The sequence below is a fragment of the Boeremia exigua genome (genome assembly GCF_020726555.1).
Source record: "Boeremia exigua strain MPI-SDFR-AT-0100 chromosome Unknown C7974scaffold_12, whole genome shotgun sequence".
In the NCBI taxonomy this organism is placed as follows: Eukaryota; Fungi; Ascomycota; class Dothideomycetes; order Pleosporales; family Didymellaceae; genus Boeremia; species Boeremia exigua.
Window position 1 is genome coordinate 1,124,646 of NW_025763529.1, and position 23,031 is coordinate 1,147,676.

General features: G+C 53.2%; 9 protein-coding genes and 1 non-coding gene across 10 annotated transcripts; 4 read left to right on the forward strand and 6 right to left on the reverse strand.

The window, feature by feature from the left end:
* Positions 1–118: 118 nt before the first annotated feature.
* Positions 119–2,525, forward strand: C7974DRAFT_403513 (putative cora family metal ion transporter). The gene is made up of 5 exons (XM_046142845.1): positions 119–669; positions 723–851; positions 899–1,412; positions 1,458–1,958; positions 2,009–2,525. Exons 1-5 carry the CDS (start codon positions 237–239, stop codon positions 2,103–2,105), a joined length of 1,674 nt encoding a protein of 557 aa, XP_045992853.1. The 5' UTR covers positions 119–236; the 3' UTR covers positions 2,106–2,525.
* Positions 2,461–2,548, reverse strand: C7974DRAFT_t109. The gene has a single exon. It is a non-coding gene; the product is annotated as a tRNA-Ile (tRNA).
* On the reverse strand, positions 2,483–4,307 carry C7974DRAFT_403514 (uncharacterized protein). Its single transcript, XM_046142846.1, has 2 exons — positions 4,051–4,307; positions 2,483–4,004 (listed from the first exon to the last, which is right to left on the reverse strand). The coding sequence occupies exons 1-2, from the start codon at positions 4,225–4,227 to the stop codon at positions 2,955–2,957; spliced, it is 1,227 nt and encodes a 408-aa protein (XP_045992854.1). The 5' UTR covers positions 4,228–4,307; the 3' UTR covers positions 2,483–2,954.
* Positions 4,308–4,349: 42 nt separating this feature from the next.
* On the forward strand, positions 4,350–5,449 carry C7974DRAFT_403515 (uncharacterized protein). The gene has a single exon (XM_046142847.1). It carries the CDS (start codon positions 4,496–4,498, stop codon positions 5,201–5,203), a length of 708 nt encoding a protein of 235 aa, XP_045992855.1. The 5' UTR covers positions 4,350–4,495; the 3' UTR covers positions 5,204–5,449.
* A 566-nt stretch (positions 5,450–6,015) lies between these two features.
* On the reverse strand, positions 6,016–6,783 carry C7974DRAFT_61253 (uncharacterized protein). The gene is made up of 2 exons (XM_046146959.1): positions 6,574–6,783; positions 6,016–6,517 (listed from the first exon to the last, which is right to left on the reverse strand). The coding sequence occupies exons 1-2, from the start codon at positions 6,639–6,641 to the stop codon at positions 6,070–6,072; spliced, it is 516 nt and encodes a 171-aa protein (XP_045992856.1). The 5' UTR covers positions 6,642–6,783; the 3' UTR covers positions 6,016–6,069.
* Positions 6,784–7,981: 1,198 nt separating this feature from the next.
* Positions 7,982–9,715, reverse strand: C7974DRAFT_61288 (uncharacterized protein). The gene is made up of 4 exons (XM_046146961.1): positions 9,461–9,715; positions 9,139–9,406; positions 8,953–9,084; positions 7,982–8,884 (listed from the first exon to the last, which is right to left on the reverse strand). The coding sequence occupies exons 1-4, from the start codon at positions 9,679–9,681 to the stop codon at positions 8,081–8,083; spliced, it is 1,425 nt and encodes a 474-aa protein (XP_045992857.1). The 5' UTR covers positions 9,682–9,715; the 3' UTR covers positions 7,982–8,080.
* Positions 9,716–11,025: 1,310 nt separating this feature from the next.
* On the reverse strand, positions 11,026–12,900 carry C7974DRAFT_61260 (uncharacterized protein). Its single transcript, XM_046146960.1, has 4 exons — positions 12,259–12,900; positions 12,101–12,208; positions 11,866–12,047; positions 11,026–11,816 (listed from the first exon to the last, which is right to left on the reverse strand). The coding sequence occupies exons 1-4, from the start codon at positions 12,457–12,459 to the stop codon at positions 11,195–11,197; spliced, it is 1,113 nt and encodes a 370-aa protein (XP_045992858.1). The 5' UTR covers positions 12,460–12,900; the 3' UTR covers positions 11,026–11,194.
* Positions 12,901–13,341: 441 nt separating this feature from the next.
* On the forward strand, positions 13,342–14,265 carry C7974DRAFT_380087 (uncharacterized protein; the record flags this gene model as incomplete). The annotated part of the gene is made up of 2 exons (XM_046140496.1): positions 13,342–13,645; positions 13,847–14,265. The coding sequence occupies 2 exons, from the start codon at positions 13,342–13,344 to the stop codon at positions 14,263–14,265; spliced, it is 723 nt and encodes a 240-aa protein (XP_045992859.1).
* A 1,244-nt stretch (positions 14,266–15,509) lies between these two features.
* On the reverse strand, positions 15,510–18,979 carry C7974DRAFT_367377 (DDHD domain-containing protein). Its single transcript, XM_046139868.1, has 2 exons — positions 17,044–18,979; positions 15,510–16,989 (listed from the first exon to the last, which is right to left on the reverse strand). Exons 1-2 carry the CDS (start codon positions 18,793–18,795, stop codon positions 15,946–15,948), a joined length of 2,796 nt encoding a protein of 931 aa, XP_045992860.1. The 5' UTR covers positions 18,796–18,979; the 3' UTR covers positions 15,510–15,945.
* Positions 18,980–20,334: 1,355 nt separating this feature from the next.
* C7974DRAFT_417411 (uncharacterized protein) lies at positions 20,335–20,652 on the forward strand (the record flags this gene model as incomplete). The annotated part of the gene is made up of 1 exon (XM_046144071.1): positions 20,335–20,652. One exon carries the CDS (start codon positions 20,335–20,337, stop codon positions 20,650–20,652), a length of 318 nt encoding a protein of 105 aa, XP_045992861.1.
* Positions 20,653–23,031: the final 2,379 nt, after the last annotated feature.

Genomic DNA, 23,031 nt, shown 5'->3' on the forward strand with positions numbered 1-23,031 from the left:
TACGCGCCTTAACAAAAGAGACAACGTCGATGTTCACAGCAAGCTGGGTGCAACTATCTCGGGTCCTGGCCCCACACGCGTGCTCGCGTAGATGAATCGTCATCGTGTGCACCTGCCTTGTTTACGACCGCAGCACCATCGTTCGGCTTCCCGAGCTTCCATCAACGGAAGCACCGAATCGATTCGTGGCATTCCATCTCTCTATCGGTGTAGTGATGCATAGGTAGCAGCTTGAGATGTTTTCTGTGCCGCGTCTACGTCATGTTGCGGAGTCGACTGCGACGCGTCTCTCTAGATGCCCTGTCGGCATCGCAAGGGCACTAACAACATCCTGTCTTGCAACGCAATGTCCAGTGTCAGTGCTGCGGCCTTCGGCCTTGACGTTATGTGCCCCGTCACGAACGTTGTGTCTGCGTAATGGTCGCAGAACAATCGGCGCAAGGCATGTGAGCATTGAGGCCCCGCGTGAGCCGACTGCAGGAAGCGAGCCTGGCATCGACATCACAAACGATGATGCATGGCCCCAGTGGCGCCAGAAGGTGCAATCCCAGATTACCGCCGTGGACTTTTCTAAGGACAGAATCGAGAAGTATGAGCTGGACAACACGACACTTCGGGAGTTCCTTGCGAAACCACGCGAGGACTGGGTCACTTGTCGATGGATAAATGGTGAGTGACTGCCTGTGGAACGGTGTCTAGAATGATCGCTGATATTGCTACAGTCAATGGACTCAGTTGGGATGTGGTCCGGTTGTTGGGTGAGAAGCAGAAATTGCACACTCTGGCCATCGAAGACCTCCTGCATACAAGAAATCGCACCAAGGCGGACTGGTATCCGGAGCATATCTTCGGTAAGTCCTCATGGTGACTTGCGGCTGCAATGCTGATCGATAGCTAGTTCTTCTGACTTTGCAGCGGCTCGTTCGCAAGGCGACAAACCCAACAGATGGAGGAACACCCAAACCCCTTCGTCCGAGGCATGTTAGCACCAATAGCCCGGCATATCGGGAGAAGCATGTACCCGCCGAATACCGACAGGCTGTCAAGACGCTGCAAGCATATCGGATTGACGCAGACCCAGAACGAACACGCTACATGGAAGAGCACTCCACACTCAACTCCAAGGGCCTCATGGTATCTGTGGAGCAAGTATCCATCTTCCTACAAAGCGACAACACCATAGTCTCGTTCTTTGAACACTCCGCCGACGTAATCGAAGAGCCGATCCTTAAGCGCCTCCAGTCATCAGAAACCGTCCTCCGCCAAAGCGGCGACGCCAGCATGGTCATGCACGCCATCATCGACGGCATCGTCGACCTCGCGATCCCCATCACCACCGCCTACGAAGACAGTATCGCCGAGCTCGAACTCGACGTGCTCACCGGCCCCACCATCGCGCACTCAAAAGCCCTGTGCGTTACCCTCTCCCCTCCACTCCCTCTTGCTAACACCCCTAGCTACATCCTCACCTCCGAGCTCTCCCTTCTGCGCTCCCAAATCGCCCCCATCACCAGCCTTGTCAACGCGCTGCGTCAACACAACGCAAACGCCCTGATGCAAAGCAGCAACTCCTCGCACAACACATCCTCATCTCCCATCGCGGACTCCCCACCCCCATTCGCCCCCAAAGACCCCGCCACGGCATCCATCACCATCACCGCGCTATCCCACACCTACTTCAGCGACGTCGAGGACCACTGCATCACCGTCACCGAGTCGCTGGAGCGCATGCGGCGTAGCGCGGACCGCATGATCAACTTGATCTTCAACACGATGGGCGCGTATCAGAACGAGAGCATGAAGCAACTAACGTTTGTCACGATTCTGTTCTTGCCCATGACGTTCTTAGTCGGGTACTTTGGGATGAATTTTGAAGACATGCCGGTGTTGGAGAACAGCGATATGTATTTCTGGTGGTTGTGTGTGCCGGTGACAGGGACCATGGTGTTGGTGTTGATGTAAGTCCAAGTCGGTGATGGGTGAGGGTGCGTGTGCTAACGATTTGCAGGCGCAAGCGTGTCTGGCGTGCGTTCACGCGATTCTGGCAGAGGAGAGATGTGGCGAAGTCTCGACGGGCGAAAGTGCAGTGGAATCAGGAGCAGTGATGATGGGTGTAGGTCGATGCTGCGGATGCGAATGTGTCCGAGGCAGATACCGTGCATATAAACATCTACCACAGCAATGTACGATATTGATATCAACCGTATCAAGAGACTCAACCATAAGCCACGTCTTTCCTCGTTTCTATGAGCACTGCATCATTGCCCAAGAAATGTCATGTTTCGAGAAGCGTACACGCAAAGCCTGCGCTGATGTTCAGGTCGCCGCACAGTAGTCGCACGACCCAAAAACCAGCCCCTGACATCCCCCACCGCGCTCTCAAAAACATTCTCTCCAACCTCTCATGCTGCATTCTATCAAATAAGGATGCGAGAGAAGTGTGGAGAAGGAGCAAAAAGATGGTCACTACGAGGGTCGAACTCGCGACCTTGGCGTATCAAGGTATAATCTATTAGCACCACGCTCTAACCAACTGAGCTAAGCGACCATTTGGTTGTTTCGATGAAGAGAATCACAACAGTAAAGTCTATAATGCCACATCTTGAGCCACTGAGAGATTTTACTTCCACCAAAATCATGTCATCTGCAAAGATCTGATGTCGAGTCAGGCGGACCCCTCGTTGCCACGCTCTTATATCTCGGTGATCGCCGACTGCACGTTGAAAGCTGTTGTATCTTTTGTTGCTGGAGGACTGTAGCCTCCAATTGTTATCAACAAGATTGCTTTACGCAAGCTTAGTGTCCGTCCACTGTCACCCGGCTGAGGTGATCACATCGACCGGACCCAATCCGAGATGACAGCACGAGCCACAACGAGAGTCGAGAGATCTGACGGTCGTGTACTGAAATGTGTTGTCTGCAAGGTTGCTTTTGTTGCAGGCCCACGAGCCCTCTCATTTGCCCTTCCTCTGTTTCGCCTCGCTGTTCGCCTCCTTCGCTGTACTCTTGGCCTCCTTCTTCTCCGCTTTTTCGCTCTCCTTCTTCTCGGCTGCCCTTCGCTTCGCACCCTCCTTCTCCAGCACCTCAATTGTCTGCTCACTGCTCGTCCAGAGCTTCTTCTGGAGATCTTCGTCGCTGATCTCGTGTCGCGACCAGCCCACCTTCCTGCACTCTTTCAAGAAATATCCTCCCTCGCCTCGACCCCACTCTGCTTCCATTACGGCATGGAGGAAGGTCTGTGCGCCCTGTTCGGCGCTCTTCAAGACGAGCCACCACACGGGCCACATGATGAGGTAGAGCGCAAGACCCCATAGTGTGCCCAAGGAGAGGTGGCGCCGCATGCCGGGTGTACGGGTCCAGCCGGGATCGACCATGATGACGCGAGCGTTATTGGGCTTCTTATCAGGGCGGACATAAGCGTTCAGGTGCTTCTGGAAAGCGACGGCGAAGGTCATAAGTGCCAGCTTCGATGTGGCATAGACGCTACCAGCCTCAAATTCAGTTGGCACAGTCTCGCCCTTTGCCTTCTTTGGATTTGGCTTTGCACTGAAGTCTGGCATCTTGCCTGCGACATATGCGCCACATGTAGCGAAGACGATGCGAACGTCCCGGTCGGCCGGCTGGGCGCGGAGTGCGGGACTGAGGATACTGAGAAGGTGGAAGTTTGCCACGTAGTTCAGTCCCCATGTAGATTCCAGACCATCCTCAGTTATAGCTGCTTTGCCGCCCATAGGTGTCATTGTATTTGCGCAGAGGACGATCGTGTCAAGACGGCGTGGAGGGGCATTGTCAACCCATTTCGTTGCAAAGACTCGTATGCTGTGCAGGGATGTGAGGTCGACATGTTCGGCAGTGATGAGCTCGTTGCCTGTCTGTTCTCGCAGGTCTTCGATGTAGTCGACGAGAAAGGGGTCAGAGAGGGGTTGTTGGACCAGGAGGACGATTTGGGCGCCACGCGATGCAAGGCCTCTGACTACCTCAGCGCCTATACCGGCTGTACCTCCCTGAGAAGTGTTAGTCGGTGTGTAAGAGCAGCGTGGATAAGCCTACAGTAACCATGACCACCTTGGAGTGCATATTGCGCTCTGAGGTGTTGACTGCGCCATTGAAGTACCATTTGAACAAGTAGAGCACTGCAATGACGGAGACGATCTTCAGTATGGGCTGGCCATAGGGTATCGAGTCCAAGCCCTCGGTGAAGCCTTGGTGGAGGATTCCAATAGGCATGATGGGAGCTGGTTAGCTTCGGAAGGGGTTCAATGTTCGGAACCAAGGGCCACATCGCTAAGCAACCGCGTAGCGTCATAGCATGTGATCACGCGCATCGACGCCTAAACTTCACAATACCACGAAACTTTGCTCTACTCGTTATTGAGTCCCCACATCTGCGCTTGTAGAGATATGGCTTTAGGTTTGTCGCCAGGGTCGTCTGCAGCAAAGGTGTTATTAGCTATCACTTGAAGAAAAGAAAATCGTTCGAAGAAGAGCCAACACCATGCAACCGACAATAGGACCAGAGCAGGAAGAAAAGCATGACGACGACGACCCTCGCTACGACGATGCCGATATCTCTACAGCGCCCTTCGCCTCGCACACCGCCTATGGCCGCGGCCTGTGGAAGAACCCTATCGCCTTCGTTCCCGCCGCGCCTAATGTCAAGCCTGCAGCCTCGAATGCGGTAGATGGGCAGTCGATGGCGCAAAAGTACCTCGCCATTGTGTTTCCCAACGGTCAACCGACGCCAAACGTGGACACATACCCTCTCTGCGGCATCTGCGGCGAGCCTGTCAAAGAAGTAGACCACCGCATCCACTTCCTGAGTGCTGCGCACCAAGCCGCTCTACCACGAACGCCAACACCCTCAGCAATCGATCGCACTCGGATGGGGCTGAAATACATGCAGAACTATGGCTGGGACGTGGACGCTAGGATGGGGCTGGGCGCGCGAGGCGACGGCATGTTGTTTCCAATCGTTCCGAAGGAGAAGAGAGACAAACTGGGGCTAGGCATTGATCAAAAGACCGAGGAGAGGAGGAAAGGGCTTATGAATGGAAGAGGAATCGCAAAGCCTGGAGAGATCAGGTTAGACGCTGGCAAGATACAGAAGCTGGCAAAGGTGGAAAAGAGGAAGCATGATAAGTTGCAGAGGATGTTCTACGGGAACGACGAAGTTGAGAAGTACCTGGGAGACCTGGGCCAGTGATTGAACCTCTGAGAAGAGAACAGTAAAAGGGCTGGGAAAGTCAACTATGTGGACTTGTACTTTACCTTCTATGCATGAGAGCGGCATTGATCGCCCCTACGATACCCAATAGATCTATGCAATCTTTCTATAGCACACCTCCTACCTCCATACATCTCAGTAAGCAATAATTGCCTTGGTCTCTTGCTGCATTTTTACACGCCGACCAATACAACGGCGTTGTTATTACCACGGATTTTCCCATGGACAGCAAAGCCAGTGGTGGTGGGGTTTACTGCAGCGTCTTGCTCGCTTGACTACTCGACAACCTAAGCAGTGAGGAATTGGGTGAGTGTAAGGACGTTACAGAGAAAGACTATAAGTATTGGTCGAGGAAGACTAATATGTGTGAACAACCTTTCTCAGTCAAAATTGGTGAGAAGGATCACCAAGTTTATGTGGGTGGTGTTAGGAGGGGAGCAAGTAGGTAGCAAGAATATCTTGACATTACACCCTTGCATCATGCCGACGCACATCCCTCTGAGCATCTACTCGCATCAACATGTCGCTACAATACCATTTCGCGTACCAACTGATTATAGATTATTGATATGCTACGATCATCGCCATCAGCAAACATCCATCAAATCCGCTATGCGTCACACATGCTAAACATTACAGCCAGAGCCATCAATATCCCCAATCCTCCGTCAAAGTCAAACAGGTATAATGCAAATGCTCCCATGAGCCCCCAAAAGAATAACAACATTGCGTCGTGAAGAACATTCGAATCCGGAGCGCCGCCCGCTAAAGACGCCGAAGCTGAGCCGTCTGATTCGTATCATGGCCATATACTGGGAGGTTGGCTGTCGCATGGCGCGACGCGATTACAAGGCCAGCAGCGCGAGGAACCCAGCGACACCAGCAAGGCCGGCGCCGACGGCAGCCTTTGCGTGCGACGCGGCGCCAGTGGACTCGGGAGGGGTAACGCCAGTAGGGGTCGTCTGGGTGCCGGACAGGGTAGCGGAGTGGACCGCAGAAATAGAGGTGCTGTTGGAGCCGGTGGGCGCAGCGCTGGCGGATGCGACAGCGCTCGAGACAGTGGTCGAAGTGACGACAGGCGTGGTCGTAGCTTCGGCAGCAGCAGGGTACAGCAGAGGCAAGATGCTCTTGACGTCGGCAGGCATGGATTGATACCACCCTGGAAGGTTGCCAGCGGCGAGCGAAGAGCTCATTTCGGCCGCAAAGGCCGACTGCGACGCGATGGCGTAGCTGCGCACATCGGCCGGCAGTGCAGTCGCGAGGACCATCAGCACCGATGACGCCTGCTCAGGACTATATCAGACATGTTAGTTGCATGTTTGCTTTGCGCTGTGGTGGAGAAGTCGTACCTGATTGAAGTCTGAGCGCCCACACCCACAGCCACCGCAGCCAACCCAGCTAGGAACGTGAGCTGCATCTCGTATGACGATCTTCAGGTTGTGTAGAGATTTAAATGAATGTGGAGAACGTCTCAAACTCCCACGCGTTCGGGGAGACGGGCAGTTCTTGCGCAGCGAGCGATAACAGAGCAGCAAACAACGAGCGACAGGATTGAGATGAAAAGGGAGACACTCTGGGGATCCTCAAGGCTGTATATGAAACTGGCTCGCGGCACGACATACTCACGATGCCATGCCGGGGCGGCTAACGAATCACTGTAGGCTAACCACCAAGGGCCCAAGAGCGACTCCTCGCTTTGATTTAAGATTGCGGCGAGAAGACGCTCAAATGACAACGTTGGGTCAGAAATGAATCCCGCGCAAGCGAAATGCCGAATCGCTGGTTCGCCACGCTTCTGCCGTGTGTTTTCGTGGAGCTACTGTACTCAGGGGCTGTGGAACCCTCGACGCAGTGCAACACAGCTCTGCGCCAGCTCCGCAGCGTCTTCAGAATCTTCAACTGCTTCATCGTGCAGCGTTACAGCTCATCCCGCTTCTTGAATCCTCCGGCTGCTGCCATCGAGCTCGAGTCATGCTCATTAAACAGCAAGCGCGGAGGTGCCCGACTAGTGCACCAATCAGCGATGCTCACAAGGCCTTTAGTGACGGTCTGTCATTTCCACTTTTTAAGCTCACACGGTCCGGGAGGTCGGTTTCCAGGGCAAACTCGCTGCAAGGCCAGGTCAGGTGCATGATCCGCAGCCTCGCCGTGAGGAGTGAGCCCCGTGCCGTGAGTGGTTGTGATTGCCGCTGGCTGTTGCTAGGAAAGGAGAAAGTCCTCAGGAAGCTAAGGTATACCGAACCATTTTAAGGGTCTACCCAAGGTGTCATTCAATACTCCGTAGGATTGAATTGACAAGTGACAGCGCTTATCGCAATTTGATTGCGGGTAACTGTCAGCCGAAGTTGAGTCCGTGACTTCATTTCTCCAGTTCCGGCACATGCATCGTGAAGTCTTTGCGCTTGGCCTTAAGACGCCCAGCGATCCTATCACTCGATGGAAGTTGAATCCGCCGTCATAGCCGTCACGGACCGAGGAAAACTCTGGCACAATGTAAACAAGATGTTGCAGTTGTTCTGTCTCGATATGAGCTTCTTTGTGTATCTACATAAATATCGTATCTATCCATCCATGCTATATACAGCTAGCATTATCATTAAATTCGAGTCCGTCCAGATCGTGAGGTGTCCTCCCAGTGCAGCCGTGAAAAAGCCGTAATCGTAAGGACGTGATCGTGACGCTCATTGAAGGCGAAGGTATCATCTCTAAATAGGCATAAAGTCGTCCAGGTAGTCGTAATGCCTGTAGTGTAGAAAGGAAAATCGTAAAGCAAAATCAAGTCCACTTCCTGTAGTGTGGATCCCTCCTCTTGTGCACAATGTGTACTAGGCTACCGCTTCGGTATAGCGCAGGTCTCTAGAAGTAAGACTCCACAACATCCTGGCCGCCGCGAACGGCCAGTTCTACAATCTCCATACCACTGAGCCCGCTCGCCCAGTAGCTTTTCTTGTGGCCTTGGAGGCGGTTTAATTTATCGTACGCGCCGTCCCTGAGAGGCTGAGAATCAAAGTGAGGGAAGTAGTCCCACTTTCGAAATGCCTTCACGTTACTGTCAGTGAAAGGTTCTGGCAGTGCAGTGGCATTTCGAGGGTCCTTGTTAATGTCGGACATGCTCTCGATGAGGAGGCGACGTGCGGCCTCTTCAGTCTGGAATTCGTATGGGCCCCAAGACCAGGCCACGGAAACATTCGATTGTTGGTTTAGACGCAAGACAGCAACGGGTTCGCCGTCGTTTGGCGGAGGACGTGCCGGTGACGAGGTGTTCGCAATGTAGGACACGCCGAAAGGAAGCCCAATCTCGACCGCCGAAGAGTAATACTGGATCGTCGAAACGTTCGCGAACACATCGTACTCCTCTTCCGTCATGTCCAGCCCGGCCCTTTCGAGGTTCTCTATGTTTGGTGGGAATGCGAAGATGATCGAGCTGCACTCCTGCTTGCGCCATTTGTAAAAGTTGTCGCACGGCTCGGTGTACTTGATAACTGGATTCTTTCCGGAACGATCGATACAACGAACCTCTGCGGAGGTCTTGATGGGTGTGTTGCACAGCTGTGACTCAGAGTACTGCACAAACATCTTGTGGAAGTCCATGTAATACACCTCGTGCAGTCCGATGAACGCGGTCAAAATGTCCGGAGTGAAGTATTGCAAGATGTAGAGCTGTATCACGTGTCAGCATATGCATGCATCATCCCTGCAGGTTTTATGCAGAAGGGACTGTGACATACCGCCGGGACAATGTTGATGTCGCCGTATCCATACAGCGCCACTGGGTTTACAAGCAGGATCGGTAGAGCAGTGAAATTATTCTGTCGAAACCATTGTGAGCCAGAGACAGTGAACTCGTCCGGTGTGCCGTTCTGCAACTTGTTAGGTGTCATCGTACAACGCTGTGCGCAGTGCCCATATCGTACCTTGTAATTAGGAACGCTGTATGGTCGAAACCTTTGATTCCACAACGTCACGTAACGCGGAATCTCCGCAGACAGTGATGCCAGGAACTGCGGTATCAACGCCGGATTCGCTTCAATTGCGCCGTTTGTGTAGTTGTAACGAAACATCTCACGCGCGCCCGCCAGCGCGAAGGACTCGGACGTAACATTGGTCGTGTTGAGGATCTTGATGGTTTCCGTGTAGGTCGCGTTCGAGAAGAAGGCGGCGCCAAGCGGATGGAAGATGTCTCTGTGTGGTGTGATCAGCCGCGTTTGGGCGTTTTCAATGCTGTGCAACACTTACTGCTCGTCATACCATGCCTGACATTTACCGCCAACTTCTTCTTGTTTGTCGAATATCATGGCTTTGATGCCTTTCTCTTCCAGCTTACCCGCTGCAGCTAAGCCTGATGGCCCGGCGCCGATAATGCATACTGGAGGCTTTTCATGACGAGGTTGGGGCCAAGCCACAACTGTAAGTGAGAGAAGTTGTAGAAGCAGCGCCCAGGTTGTTGTGCCTTTCATGGTGTAAGTTGTCAATTGAGAGCAGAGGGAAAGAGGCAGAGTACCTGCAGCTTATAATAGTAGTAAGAAAACCTTACGAGTCTTCCTCTAGACGGTGAGGCCTTCGGCTGCACGGTGCGTTGGCAGCTACTCGGATTAGCAAGGTCGGGTTGCCGCCTCAACACGCCAGATCGTTTGAAGCTCAAAGGAAGCGCGGAATCCTGACCGAAAAGGCTAAGCCGAACGACTTACGGTCGTGCGTCGAAGCTTTGTGCGTCTAGTATGACGTTTAGGACAAGGTACGAAGTCACTGGTAAGTCTCGAGTAATTTCGCCCTAGAATGCTCCTGTAGTCTGGGAGACGGTTGTAACAGCACTGGCCAAATTCCTTCACATCGAACAGCCCCGCAACGCGTCTAAGGCAAGGGCATCTATACATGGCCCTGTAATCGACAACGCTATCGAATGGAGTGCGCGATCCGGTACTGTTAGGACCTGACTGCAGATGTCATGCTGCGTTTGCATTGCAGCTTGCATTGCATAGCTAGCGCGCGCCCGGTCAATTGGTGCCGAGCCACAGCCTTAAGGCCCCACGCCACGGTCGTGTTTGAGCTCTCCACACTCACGCCGAATGGCTGGTTCCTGCCTCTTCAAAAGTTGCGCGCCCCTTACAAAATCGCAAGGAAAAAATGAAGTCAAGTCCCAGGACGCATTGGATTTCGTTTGACGACACGCCTTGCTGGGAGCAGCCTTGCAAACGCGCTTCGATCCGGGGATCCGTAATCAAGCGAGGCGTCATGCTGAGCTGAAGGCCAGTCTGCGCTGGCCACCCAGCGAGCCTGACAACTCATCGGCTCGGCGAAGACGCGACACAATTGGCAAGCCCTGCGACGACAAACGACGACGGCGACAAGATGTGCTGTTTGAAACAACGAGGTTGGTGAATCGCAAGAAAAAATGACATCAGAAGCGCACGGACGAAAGAGCAAACCGGAAAGACCGAATGAAAATAAAGGGATGCACTGCCATGCTCAGACCGCTTCGTCGACCTACCTTGAAGGAGGTGGCAACGCCGGAGATGTTGTCAATGCCGTGGCGATCTTCACCGTCATCGAAGGACGTCGCATGGCGAAGTATCGTGAATATTGAGTCAGGTCCAATGTTGTGGGTGTGTGCTCAAACGCGCCTACCTCCTTGAGCACATAACGCTGTATCCCAAGAACTCACCTGCACCTTGCACGCAAACAATACGGCGCAATCGAGGTTGTAGACGAGGCGATATATCATTGAAGCTATCGACTCCACTGCCTTGACTGGTAGTGAGGGCAAACAACGACGTGCGCTGTTGCCTGAAAGTAAAGGAAATCGCTGAAAGAAAACAACCGCCAGCCGTGGTATTCCCAATGCGAGTCATTACAAAAAATAGAAGTTGAGAGCGGGTGTGTCAAGGAGAGGAGCGATTGAGGAAACTCTACTGTCTACAAGACTGGACGTGAATGTCCTTCCAAAGAGAGAAAGATTGGAAGTACTGACGATCAGTACATGTAAGACTTTTGTTGTTCAATGTCCATATCGAAACGGCTTTTGTCGGTTGAGCCACTCATCGGTCGCTCAGACAACGGGCTGCTGTACTGCAGTGGGACTGCTGTACCAGGCCGCGATTCGATGTCGAGTTGGGGTGCCGGTCTGCGGTTGTCCATCTCGACTTGATCCACGATGGGTGTGAACTTCTCCCTTCTTCTGCTGTGGTCGGAGCCATTGCCGTACTTTGAAGCTTGCGCCTTTGCACGGGTGCGGAACAGCAGTGGCTTGAGAGCAGGTATACAGCCGCAGATGACGCCGACGTTAGTCTCGATGGCAGTCCAGATCCAGATGTTGTAGCCCCCCCAAGTGGCATCGTATGTCTCGAATAGTGTGTAGTGGATCCAGTACGCTCGGAAGCTGCCAGCCACGACGATGATACCTCCAACAGAGAACAGGACCACAAGACCGATGCGCTGGTTCCAGGGTAGCGAAAGGCTGAAAAGGGTCGGAATTGGTAAGGTGTAGATCATGAAGTCAGTGACTACGTTTAGGGTGCTCTGTACCATCAAGGGCGGCCCTTCTGGGATACAGTCTCGGTGGTCGGCAGTAAGCTTCCAATAGCTGGAAATTGGTCTGTAATGGTCAGCACCTGAGCGACGTTGACGGGACATGAGCTACGTACATGCACTGTACCCACAGTGCCACGAGGAAGACAACAAATGCCGCGAATACGAGGGCGAAGGTACCCCACACGAGCTTACGGAAGAGCGACTTCTCTGGTGCGATGCGGAAATACGAAACGAGGATAGACATCTTGACCGTGCTTGAAGCAAGGACAAACAAGGTCTGACCGGCCATGGACGCCTGCAAAACCGTTAGAACACCAGTTCGGTTGCACACGTCGCACAGAGTCGTACCTTTCTTCCAGTCGATAGTTCAGGGAGCTTCAGGTCCCACACATGCTTATCCCAGCCGTACATCTGTGTAGCCATGATCACCAGCACTGTGGTTCCGATGGAAAAGACCTGTTGTTCGTTGGCATCGCCACTCGGTGGCCCCGACGCTCGGTACGTACCATAGCAGCGACCATGAGGTAGTCGTCCCACCAGCTCTTCTTCAGCCACCCTATCCGGACGTACAGTCTCAAGAAGACAATGATCATGGCGACGGGCAGCAGCGTCAGTTCGACGACCATCAACGCGGGCCCCCGGGTGACGGGGTCGACGTAGTTCGGCTTGGGCCATGTGGCCATGACCTCAGGTGGTGCGGACCTCATGACGACGAAGAGGTGGGAGGTCTGAAGCACTGAGTGTGGTGCACTTCAGTCGAGGCCAGGGTATGAATGAAAACGGAGCATCACCACATGTTGCAGCACGGGATATGCAGGACAGATATATCCAGCTCGAGTCCAGGGCGAGTCTGTACTCAAGCCATATTCAGCTACGCCGTACGAGGATTGATCCACTACGTATTTGCCATGGCTTATGGGGCATTGCAGACGGGGCTCTGTGAGGTACGACTGGATCACTCGCATGGCAGCCATGGAGCGCTCCGCTACGGGTACTGGATGACAAGCCGCTCCGCCCGCAGGGGTCCAGGTACCAGAATTTCGCCTTCAGCACGCGAGCGCCGTGACTTGCCAGTACGAAATCTCAGTCAGACTTCTAGCCAGTACAAGGCGAGCTGCAGTGGGTCCAAAGAGAGCCAGGTACAGGCAGCGTCGTTGATGCCGACTGTCGTTGGACAGAATGCTGGCCTGGATTGATGATGCGTTGGCCAATGAGGCGGTGTAGACAGGGTTGAGCTGAGGTCCGTTCCGCTTCGAGACGCCGGGCACTGCCTCACACGCAACGTGATTAGGGGAGCTACTGATGAGCCGATACTATGGGTGACTAAAAGAGGCGCGACCCAGCTTGACCATTTCGCTCAACAACACAGTCTTGAGCGCACAGCGTAACGCGTCTGTCGCGTGGGACGCCGTTAACAACCCTGGTCCTCGTGCGGGAAGTTTTCGAGTTTGCCACTTCCGGCATAGCACCTCGGGACCCGGCCAATCAAATGTGGGGCAGGACGATCCCAGGGACCGGTCCACTTCGTGCAACGAGTTGCATTGCAGCATTGCTCTTCGATGTGATATCCACCCAAAGCGGACGAAGCGATGGCGGAAGCGGGCTATGGGGAAGCGCCTGAAGTCTCCACTACTCTGTGGCAACAATTATGCCCGATACGCAGGCCTCTTCCACGCTTCCCACGGACCACATCTGGCCTTCGTGACGTCCCATCCCGGCACCACTTGCCAATCGTCCGCCGTCAGCTCGCGCCCCTCTGTATCGTGGAAGCCACAAACAGCGAGATACGTCAGCTCGTTGACTCTGCGGTGCGATCGGGGAAATTTCTTGTCCCGTTTGAGCACAGCATGGCCAGGCGCACGCAGGTACCACCTATGACATGCGGCGGACCCTGTCAGCATTCCACCACACCTACGGTGTAAGCTGGCCATACGAAGACAAGACCGCCAGAGGATTTAGACCCAGGATGCTACTCACCACCGACTGAGCCGATTTCCCCGCTTCAGCGAGGTGGCCGTTGGGACGCGCTTACGCATGCAGTAGCGTGCTTACCGAACTCGATTCCATATCCATCTGCCATCTGTTTATTTACAGGCGTGCACTCGACGCGTACTTGGGCGGAATCGACCCGAAGTCGCTCGTTGGGTCCCCTGCCGACAGTCCACGACCCGCAACACCACGCCGGCCCCGATGGTGCTTCATCAGCTCCCCGTCATCGAGCTGGCGCGGGTCCAGAATGTGGCCGGATTCTGGGGTACACTGCCAGAACAACCGATGTCGTTGCCGGCGGCGTGATGAACGAGTTCACCAGCGCCGTCGACACTGTCACGGCGGTACTTGATCCCATTGGACACCGACTATGTCCCAACAACCTCAACGGCTGGGGTATCACATCTTTCCGGTCCACTTCTTCCTGGATCACGTCGGCGAACGACAGATCTGCAGTTACTGTCAAGTTCTGGGTGTGGAGGCCTGACGTACTGTGCCTCTTCCCGATTTACGTCCAGATGTGAAGCCAGAGCGACGTCGTCAAGTAGCGTGGGCTTGTATCTCCGTCACTTCCGCGCGATACGGCTCGCGAACGTTTCCAGAAGTGTATGTGTATCTCGAACATCGCGGCCCCCAACGCTAATCTCCACCTACTGGATGTGCCGGCACCCTATGATGTTGACGATTTGGACCGCAGTGTAAATACACAAACCGCAAAGCACCTCCCAGTACCACCAGAGTCCTGCAGAAGATAGGACATGTTGGTTTGCACCCCACGGCAAGACACCCAAGCTCAGTCAAAGCAAACCGTAAATTAAATGCGAACGGTAAAGCGCTGCCCAGCGCCCTCAAAGCCCTACAGGAGATGGATCATCAGTCGTGATTTATACTCCGCGGCAAGCCTTGCGTCTCTGATGAGATTCAGTACGTCCTGTGCAGCTTGCTCTAGCTACGCTACGGTGAGAAGATTAGGTACGCTCGTATGGTTGTGGTGGAGGTTAAGACTTAAATGGACGGTAGACGTGACTGGTAGGTGTAGCGCTACTATACTGTAGCTCTATAAAATTATTCAACTTATATTATAGCAGCCTGTGCAGTAGAAAGATGCTTACTTTTTGGCGTTTGTTAGAGCCCACAGAAGACTGTCGTCACGCTGGAGCAGAGCAAGTTTACTAATGTCAACAGCTTCTGATTGCATTCAGCTGCAGTCCTTATCTTTCTACATGGGAATGGTGCGTTCCCTAAACTCGCAGCCGCGCTTAAAGCTGACTTTCAACTAACTGAACATCCTTGTGGCTACCTTCACGATCGACTATGAAGGTAGATACTTCTGCCTGCATCGATGCAGTCGTCAACGTCATGCTACAATCATTGTGAGGCTGCCCCGGTTTTCGACTCGACTTCGCTGGTGCGCTGGTATGTACCTTCGCGCCTCCCATCTAAATCCACCATCTCCCATCACGAATTTGCCCACAAGTGCTACATGTTCTGCTCTCCTCTCATCGTACGAGGACTAGTTGACCGAGGACTGGTCGAACGACGACTGGTCAAGTATTCTCACAACCATGGGTCGCAGTCAAATGCTGCACCTGCAGCCAGGTATGGCGTTCAATCAATTCTTAAAATGGCATGAAGGCGCCAGTTCCGCAGAAGACTCTGGGCGAGCTCTGTGACCGCACCATCAACACTCGGGATTGGCCTGTGCACAAGAACTCCAAGGCTCATTGTGCCCTTCAGCAAGCAGAGAAAGACGAAGAAGACGCTCAGAATAGGAACAACAGCGCCGGTGACTGGGGTGGTGAGGCCACGGGCTTCAAGACTGCGCGCGGAGTAAGTCAATTCCACGCGTTAACCTGGGTTGCAGACTAATATACACAGCGCTTCGCACGCGGAAAGCAAAAGATTCTGGTCGAACGGAATGCTGTTCAAGCTTGCACGCGGCAAGCAGCGGCGACGTGGAGCAGATCAAGCGAGGAAAGACTGCGCGTGGAGTAAGTCAACACACACATCAACACGGTACGCAAAGTGACACAACGCAGCAGCACTTTATGGAGATCCGGTTCGGTAGCGGGTGGACGTAGGAGGACAGTAGTGGAGAAGGATAGCATAACAAAAGTAGCTCCCATACTCGCAACAAAGGGGTATAAGATAAAATCTAATCTAGTCTAATGCACCACACAACTCTCGCCCCCACTCCCACACCTCTACACGCCCCCAACATGCATCTTCTTCTTCACCGCCCGCATCCTCTCAATCGTGCCCTCCCTCCCCATCTCCCTTCCCACCTCCAGCACGATCATCCTGACAAAATCCCTACTGAGCCAGTAACTACTGTGCGCACCCAACATAGTAAGATACTGGATCTCAAGCGCACCACCCCCGTACTTCATGAAAAAGTCGATCTGGCCGTTATCATTAAGCAGGTACGCGCGCTTCTCGGCGATCTCCTCGCGCGTGAAGTTGTGCGTTTCAAGCTCGACGTTGGACGGCAGGCGGACAGTGGCGGGTTTCTGCAGCGCGGTGGTACTGTCAGTGCGCCGGAAGGGGTTGGCGAGCGAGAAGTAGCTGGTGGAGGCGGACGGGATGGTGGCGGGCTTGAGCATTTCGGCGTAGGAGGCATCGACGGTGGCGTTAAGGCGCATAGCGACGGGGTCGTAGGGGTTGATGATGTTATAGATATTGTCGACGGCGATGCAGCCGTAGGTGCCCTGGGAGCCGGCGACACCGGGCGCGGCGTAGGCATCGGCGCCGGGTTTCTCTTTGTCGCGGCGGGGAAGGAGAGTTGCGTCTTTCATTAGGAGGAAGAGGGCGGCTGGGCTGCCGCAGACGAAGAGGTCGGTCGTGTTGAAGATGAAGTGGTCTTTGGGGAGCTCCGAGGCAGGAGTGGTGGGATCGATTGCGCTGAAATCGACGTGGCTGGGCTGGTTGCTGAGGATATCGACAGCCATTACTGATCCCAGAGAGTGTGCGACGAGGTGAACCCTGCCGTAGTCTTGGAAACCTGGGTTGTTAGCGCACCACAGTTTGTAGATACGATTTGCCTCTTGGATACACGCGGCAACCATCGTGGGATTGTGCTGCGGCGAAAGATAGTAAGGGACATCCAGCATAACGTCGCTAATGACGCCTCGGATCGAAGGCAGTGTGACTGGGGTGATATCCTTGAGAGTGTACTTGTTGGCTGCAGGATGCTCTGCCTCCGCTTGATCGCCACCAGTCTCGAGCGACACCCGTTGACGCCAGTTTACCTAAAAGACGTAAGTATGCTGTTCGTTACTAGCTCGGTACATTTAGCGACTCACCGGCAATACCATGACCCCACCCATATCTCTGCGCAGATGACGCTTGACATCCGGTGTTCCAAGCTCAACGTTCACTTCACGTCGAAAAGAGTTCATTGCATGTGTGAAGTGGAACGTTTCCATGCGTTCAGACAGTTTCTGCCCAATACCGTGAATCACCAGCACGAGATCAGTCACTCGAGGACGTTCAGACATGGCAAGCTCGGGATCAGACTTCAGCCTCCGATTTGTTGACACTCCGGCTTGTGCAGCAGATGCGCCCTGATATGCCTTCTGAGAAACCGAATCCAGCTTGGTAGGATGCAGCTTGTCCCATATTGCTTGATCGAAGCCCCGAACGACACATACTCCAATACTTCTACCCTTACGGATGTAGTTCGCGAGCGGACGCCTACCATAATAATTTGATGGCTGTAGAGTCGGCTTTAAGATGTACGCCTCCTTTTCAGTTGCATAGATGATGCCAGCTTTGAGATAGAGCTGCTTATATCCTGCAGCGCCGTACTCTAGATCTCCCGCTGCTTTGTTGTCTGGCCCATCTGGGCCATTTGAGATGTCGATTTGGTCACAGGCGTTCTCGACTATGTCCAGTCGCTCCTCTTCCGGACTTCCCTGTTCCTCTGGCAGAGTACTCTGGACTAGGCCTGTCGTCTGCATCTGCTGTGAAGTGGAAGGTCGACTGTCTGGAGCTGCCGGCTTGTCTGGCCATAGTTTGTGGACAATTTTCATCTCACCAAGCGCGCCAACCTCGACCGCGCTGTCGAGCTCATCCTTCCAGGTCTGCGTCCACGGCTGCAGCTCTATGTATCCTGCCTCGAGCATGTTTGCAACTTCGACCTCTACAGGCATCATCGAGTCCTTGTAGAACCAAGTTCCTCGTATTATCCGAGAGATGTCGCTGAGGGGCGACCAATAGATCGGCTCCATGCGTATAGATTCCGCATCCATAACGACGTGGTGCAGCCTCGACATGCCGACAGGTACCTTGACTGATGGCCCTGCCTGAGGTTTGGAAGACCTTCTCGCCGGGCCCTTGTCTTTGCCGGTTGACAATGCTGGTTCCATCTCATCGTCCCACCTATAGCTGTCCACTTCATGGATGGTCGGTCGACTGCCACCGTCTCCCAGCGAAGGCTTCCATGCTTTGGTAACGTTGGTACGCGAGGGTGCTCGAATGAAGGGCGTGCCTGTAGTGGCAGAACCCGACGTGGGCGACGCCTGGCTTGGATCGAGAGCCTTCATAGATTGCACAAGCATTGCAGCCTGGCTACCCCCACTCGAGCTGGCACGTCCACTCGAGAACAGCTCCGCAGATCGGGAGTACTGTCCGCTGCTGTTCGACCTTCCCAAAGGTATATCTCTGCCTTGTGGGCCGCCTCCTTCCCTTGGTGCACTACCGGCTCTTCTCCGCTTCAGACGGGTGAAGGCTGGGTTTGTCGGTGTGCCTGGCTCCTGCCCGTCTCTCTTCTCCCCCAGCTCCTCATTGTGCTGCAGTATCTTCTTCCTCAGATCTAGCCATGACCTGTTGACGGCGCCGTTGTCGTACTCGGAGAACGGGCGAGGCAACTGCTTCTTCGCGGCCGCTGCTGCACCCGTCACAGGCGGAGGTATTGGGGACAGCGGATCGTCGATAGCGAGCGGCGACGTGTAAAAATAGCGAACGGGTATTTCGGCCGGAGCCTCAGCTGAGTGGAGGACTTCGCGAATGTACTGGTTCGCGTGGGAGGACATGGCTGGCTCTCTTTCGCCCATGGTAATGGCGGTCTACTCGCGGATGGCCGTCGTGGGAACACGCTATTCCGGGGCTGTGGTCATGTTATTTCGCCACGCACAGGTATGGAACGTGTCCTCATGATGTGTGGGGAAGGCAAGTCATCGACAGGTCAAAGATGGAAGCCTGGGGCATGCGTGCATTCGGCGCGCGTGTATCCTGAAGTCACAGAAGCACTGACGCAACCGACTCGCTAAAAGTGACGCCTGAGCATGTGCATCTGGGCCATCCCTGCCTGCTTCTCAACACCTTAATCCTTTATCGATAAGAATCTGAAGACTGTAAGCGGCGCGTGTGCTTATGTCTACACTTGAAACACTACTCATGCTGTTCAGAATCGCAAGAGTCACGTTATTCGCCACTTGATTCGTTCGATCTTGAGGCGCAGCCTCAGAAAGCTCGTCGATTCGTGGGGAAGAGCAGCACACTGCACGTGCCTCTTGGACCAATGAACTCAACATAAGGGCAACAGAGTCCAGCTCCTGGTTCTATTACGAAGTGCAGAAGGGCATATGGGCACCTTTCTAGGGAGGGGGAGGATGTGAGCCAAATACACCTTACGACAATAAAGTAGGGAAATACCTACTAAAAAAACTCTATAGAATGCTTTTTGCCTACAATGTAGGTAAGGACCGGCCCCCGTTCTGTGGACCGTTTGCTCTCAAGGCCCTACATCCTCGAGACCGTTTGATCTTAGGACCTCCCGTTGTTCAGAAAAGGAGCGACACTCTCCAGTAAAGAAGACGGGCGGTGCAGCTTTCATCGACCAGCAAAAGCACCTAGCTCTTGAGAGAAGTAGGAAACATGTGTGATCCACGAGTGTCAACATCAATGTGCTTGACTTTCGACACGAAATAGACGGGGCAAACGTGAACAGACTTGCAGAACTTTTCCAGGCGTCTGGTTGTGACCGAACTGACGGAAGAAATCGTGCCATAACCATCGTCGATCAGGGATCCCTCAATAAGGCCTCTCTAAGCCGCTGTACGCATCTCACGCACGCAACACCCAGTACATTAGGTACGTCATATGCGTGCGATCTACTTTGGTGGAGTGCGGGATCCAGGTAGGTTAGGATGGTGATTGAGCTTGCACGCGTTCCCTAATGTGCATTCTCTGCTCGCAAAATGCTTGTAGGGCGTCTTTACTCTGATTTTTTAGGAAAGCACGGTTTCTCTTAGCTAAGGTTTTACTAGTTATAGTTAGGGTTTTAATGCCCCTTTAGGCCCTGCCTTAGGCCTTTAGAGAAGCTTTCCTTATAGCTAGATTTCTTTAAAGTTTAGTGTGCTTCTACCTATTTGTATCTACTTTGTGTAGCAAGTCTAAAACCCTAGATAAGCAAGATAGAAGAATAAAAGCCTAGGTTCAAGTAAGTAGGAAAGCACGTCATCCCACGTTACTCACAAGCGGACGGCGACTGATCAGGATCTCTTCGGTGGTCCTCGGGACGCTTCACAATCGCCAAAGCAATCAAGCCAGCTTACGATACAGACGAGGAAGACAAACTGACCAGTGAACCTATGCTGAAGTACCACATTCCGTGGGAAGGATGCCTCAACGAGCTAACTTGGGAGCCATACTATTACCTCGTCGGCGCCGAGGCAGCGTTGGAGAAGTTCCACAGGAACAACCGCAACAAGCGGAAGCCTGGTCCCTATCGTCTATGGCAGTCGCTGTGGCAGTCGCTCGAAGGAGCACGAAAGATCCTCTTGTATGCGCTGGCATTGGTACCCAACAGCAACTTTGACGGTTACTGTTGTGTTGCTGGAGACTCGAAAAGCAATACAGAGGCCCATAGTGACGTGACTAAGTACGACGGGCCATCTATGATCAAATAAGACTCTGACAGCACTACTCTGATGGCGTTTTCCTTCATCAGCACCGCACTGTTGACAACCGCTCACCCGCACACACCTTCATCGATATTCGCCACCGTCAAACGCTTGCGGTAGGCTACCAACGACGTAGAAGAGGAGGTTTCGGCGATAACACAAGGAGAGGATACGTTTTCTGCTTCACATACTCACAATGAGCAATTCATGTATATAGTTTGATGACGAGGAGTGGGAGCACTGCTCCATTGGATACGACGCTGTCGCCGGCCAGAAAGCACAAAGATGTTCTCTGGTATGAATGACGGCTTGGCCGACGCAGGAGAAGCGCGAGCACAATATGTGTAGCTCTTCTGTACAACAGTAGTGTACTTATGCAACATGAAGTTGGAATCCTCAATCCTTAGCATTACGAAATCTTAGAACAATACCAATAGTTGGATGTTGGATGTTGGATGTGATTGGTAAAGGATAATTTCTAGCCTATCAAGGTCTTGGGTGCAACAGGTTTGAATCTCACTAAGTATGTGGTCTAGAATCAATTAAGCTCAAATCTCCAGATGCCCCAAAATGTCCAGATGGCGTCTAAACACGCATAGTGATGCACTGCAATGTCCTTGTGTCTAGCGGAGTCCTAACCAGCGCGATATCCCATCAAATTCCAAAGGTGTCTGATGCTATGGCAATGCTTCGCCAGCCTATCCACCCCTAAGAAAGCTTACTTCCCACCTAAGCCACCATCCTCTGTCTTACTGACCCTAAACCCGGCCCTTTCAGACCGCTCCTGTCCATAGCTGCATTGGACAGTGAACGATATCGCGATGATGTATTAGACCCTGCGCCGGAGCTGTATCATGTCCATGACAGACCATGACTTCACAGCCTGTGAGATGTCCCACTCAACCTTGGGGTTCCCAGTGAACGGTATCATCACACCAGATCAGCCAATATCCATCCTTTATCCTTGTGTTCCACCGCCGTCATTATCAGTCGCCGTGGATACCTGGGTATGCCTGAAAGGGAACACCTTGCATCGCTGGTCGTACACTGTCGCAGCGTAGCCGTTGTTATTGTATCCTCGGATCTCGATGGAGAATTTCCTGCTGGTCCAAGACTGCTTGATGCAGGCGGGTTGGCGCATGTGAACTTGCCCATGACGTGGGTTGAATATTCTCGTTTCCGCCGTCGTTGAACCAAATGGAAGAGATGCCTGGGGAGACTGCCGCTGCGGTCCTTGGATGGAGATCGGGGAATTCCAAGACCTCTCGTGTCTCTTTTTGGAGTTGAGGTGCGGCCTTGTTGACTGTTTGTGGATGTGTGGTCCTTATATCAGGTGATGCGGTCGACGTTGGTGTTGATGGACGATGTCGACATGGACGATGATCATCTGGGCGAGACTGCTCGCATCGCTGGACCAGAAGATCTGCTCAAGCAACCCAAGTCGTTCCTCACCAAGATCAAGGGCATCGGCGCTCAAGTCCGTTCTGGGTAAGTAAGCATTCACCTCCACGATGTCACATCGCTAACCTTGGTGAGCTGCGAGTACTGAAACGCCGATGCCTTCGCCTTGGCTCTTGTGAGCAAGCTCTACTCCAAAGATGCAGAGTCATTTCGGCCGTGACGGGCACCCATCGGGCGATTGCTGATGCGTTCGAGGATCTGCGGTGTAGAGTGGGTGGTTGCGGTTAACAACTTTCAGTACTGCTGTCAGAACAGGAGATTAGAGAACTGATTTGACGGAGTCTGTCAACTAAACAATATCTTCCCTACAAATAAGTCAGTAGAAACTACTACTAGCGCTTCTTGAAAAGCTCGCGAGCCGTATCGCGCGCTAGAGTAAGTCGGTCTCAACAGCAATCGAATTGAGAGTAACTAACTGAGAGAAGCGAGGGAAATTAATCAAACGCGGGTAAAAGGAAAGGTATAGAACTGAATCAATACCATGTAAAGAGAAAACCAGAGAACTGAATCAACACCATGCGAAGAGAAAGCCAAGGAGCTGAATTAGTAGCAGGTGTAGTCGTTTGATGTTAGGATTGTTCGCCTGCAGGGTTCTTTGGCATGCCTCCACGAATGAAGTTCTCGGTCTTACCAGTCGATCATGCCAGCGATGATGCTAACCAGTTGGTCTTGAACTTGACTTGGCAGAAATTCTGTGTCCCACCAATACTCAGGTCGTGCAGATATGAAGAGATCGGGTAAGATTGCTGACACGAGACGTATAGTGTGTTTAGAGATGCCGTCGCTGTGAAACTCGTTGTAGATGATCCACTCATTGCCACGAGACACATCACCAAGATTTGTGTCGGCTGTCAATTTCGCTCGAGCACCGTGTCGGGTGGTGATGTATGATTTCAGCTCTTGTAAGGATTCTCGCTTGGCAAT

Coding starts and splice junctions, on each gene's coding strand:
- C7974DRAFT_61288 (XM_046146961.1), bottom strand. CDS start 9,681: ATGAAAGGCACAACAACCTGGGCGCTGCTTCTACAACTTCTCTCACTT. Junction 9,085..9,138: donor ACAGCGTTCCTAATTACAAG/GTACGATATGGG, acceptor AACAAGTTGCAG/AACGGCACACCGGACGAGTT. Junction 8,885..8,952: donor ACATCAACATTGTCCCGGCG/GTATGTCACAGT, acceptor CACGTGATACAG/CTCTACATCTTGCAATACTT.
- C7974DRAFT_403514 (XM_046142846.1), bottom strand. CDS start 4,227: ATGCCTATTGGAATCCTCCACCAAGGCTTCACCGAGGGCTTGGACTCG. Junction 4,005..4,050: donor CCAAGGTGGTCATGGTTACT/GTAGGCTTATCC, acceptor AACACTTCTCAG/GGAGGTACAGCCGGTATAGG.
- C7974DRAFT_367377 (XM_046139868.1), bottom strand. CDS start 18,795: ATGGGCGAAAGAGAGCCAGCCATGTCCTCCCACGCGAACCAGTACATT. Junction 16,990..17,043: donor GTGGGGTCATGGTATTGCCG/GTGAGTCGCTAA, acceptor TACGTCTTTTAG/GTAAACTGGCGTCAACGGGT.
- C7974DRAFT_403515 (XM_046142847.1), top strand. CDS start 4,496: ATGCAACCGACAATAGGACCAGAGCAGGAAGAAAAGCATGACGACGAC.
- C7974DRAFT_61260 (XM_046146960.1), bottom strand. CDS start 12,459: ATGAGGTCCGCACCACCTGAGGTCATGGCCACATGGCCCAAGCCGAAC. Junction 12,048..12,100: donor AACTATCGACTGGAAGAAAG/GTACGACTCTGT, acceptor ACGGTTTTGCAG/GCGTCCATGGCCGGTCAGAC. Junction 11,817..11,865: donor GCACTGTGGGTACAGTGCAT/GTACGTAGCTCA, acceptor TGACCATTACAG/ACCAATTTCCAGCTATTGGA.
- C7974DRAFT_403513 (XM_046142845.1), top strand. CDS start 237: ATGTTTTCTGTGCCGCGTCTACGTCATGTTGCGGAGTCGACTGCGACG. Junction 670..722: donor CACTTGTCGATGGATAAATG/GTGAGTGACTGC, acceptor ATATTGCTACAG/TCAATGGACTCAGTTGGGAT. Junction 1,413..1,457: donor ATCGCGCACTCAAAAGCCCT/GTGCGTTACCCT, acceptor TAACACCCCTAG/CTACATCCTCACCTCCGAGC.
- C7974DRAFT_61253 (XM_046146959.1), bottom strand. CDS start 6,641: ATGCAGCTCACGTTCCTAGCTGGGTTGGCTGCGGTGGCTGTGGGTGTG. Junction 6,518..6,573: donor GGCGCTCAGACTTCAATCAG/GTACGACTTCTC, acceptor TGTCTGATATAG/TCCTGAGCAGGCGTCATCGG.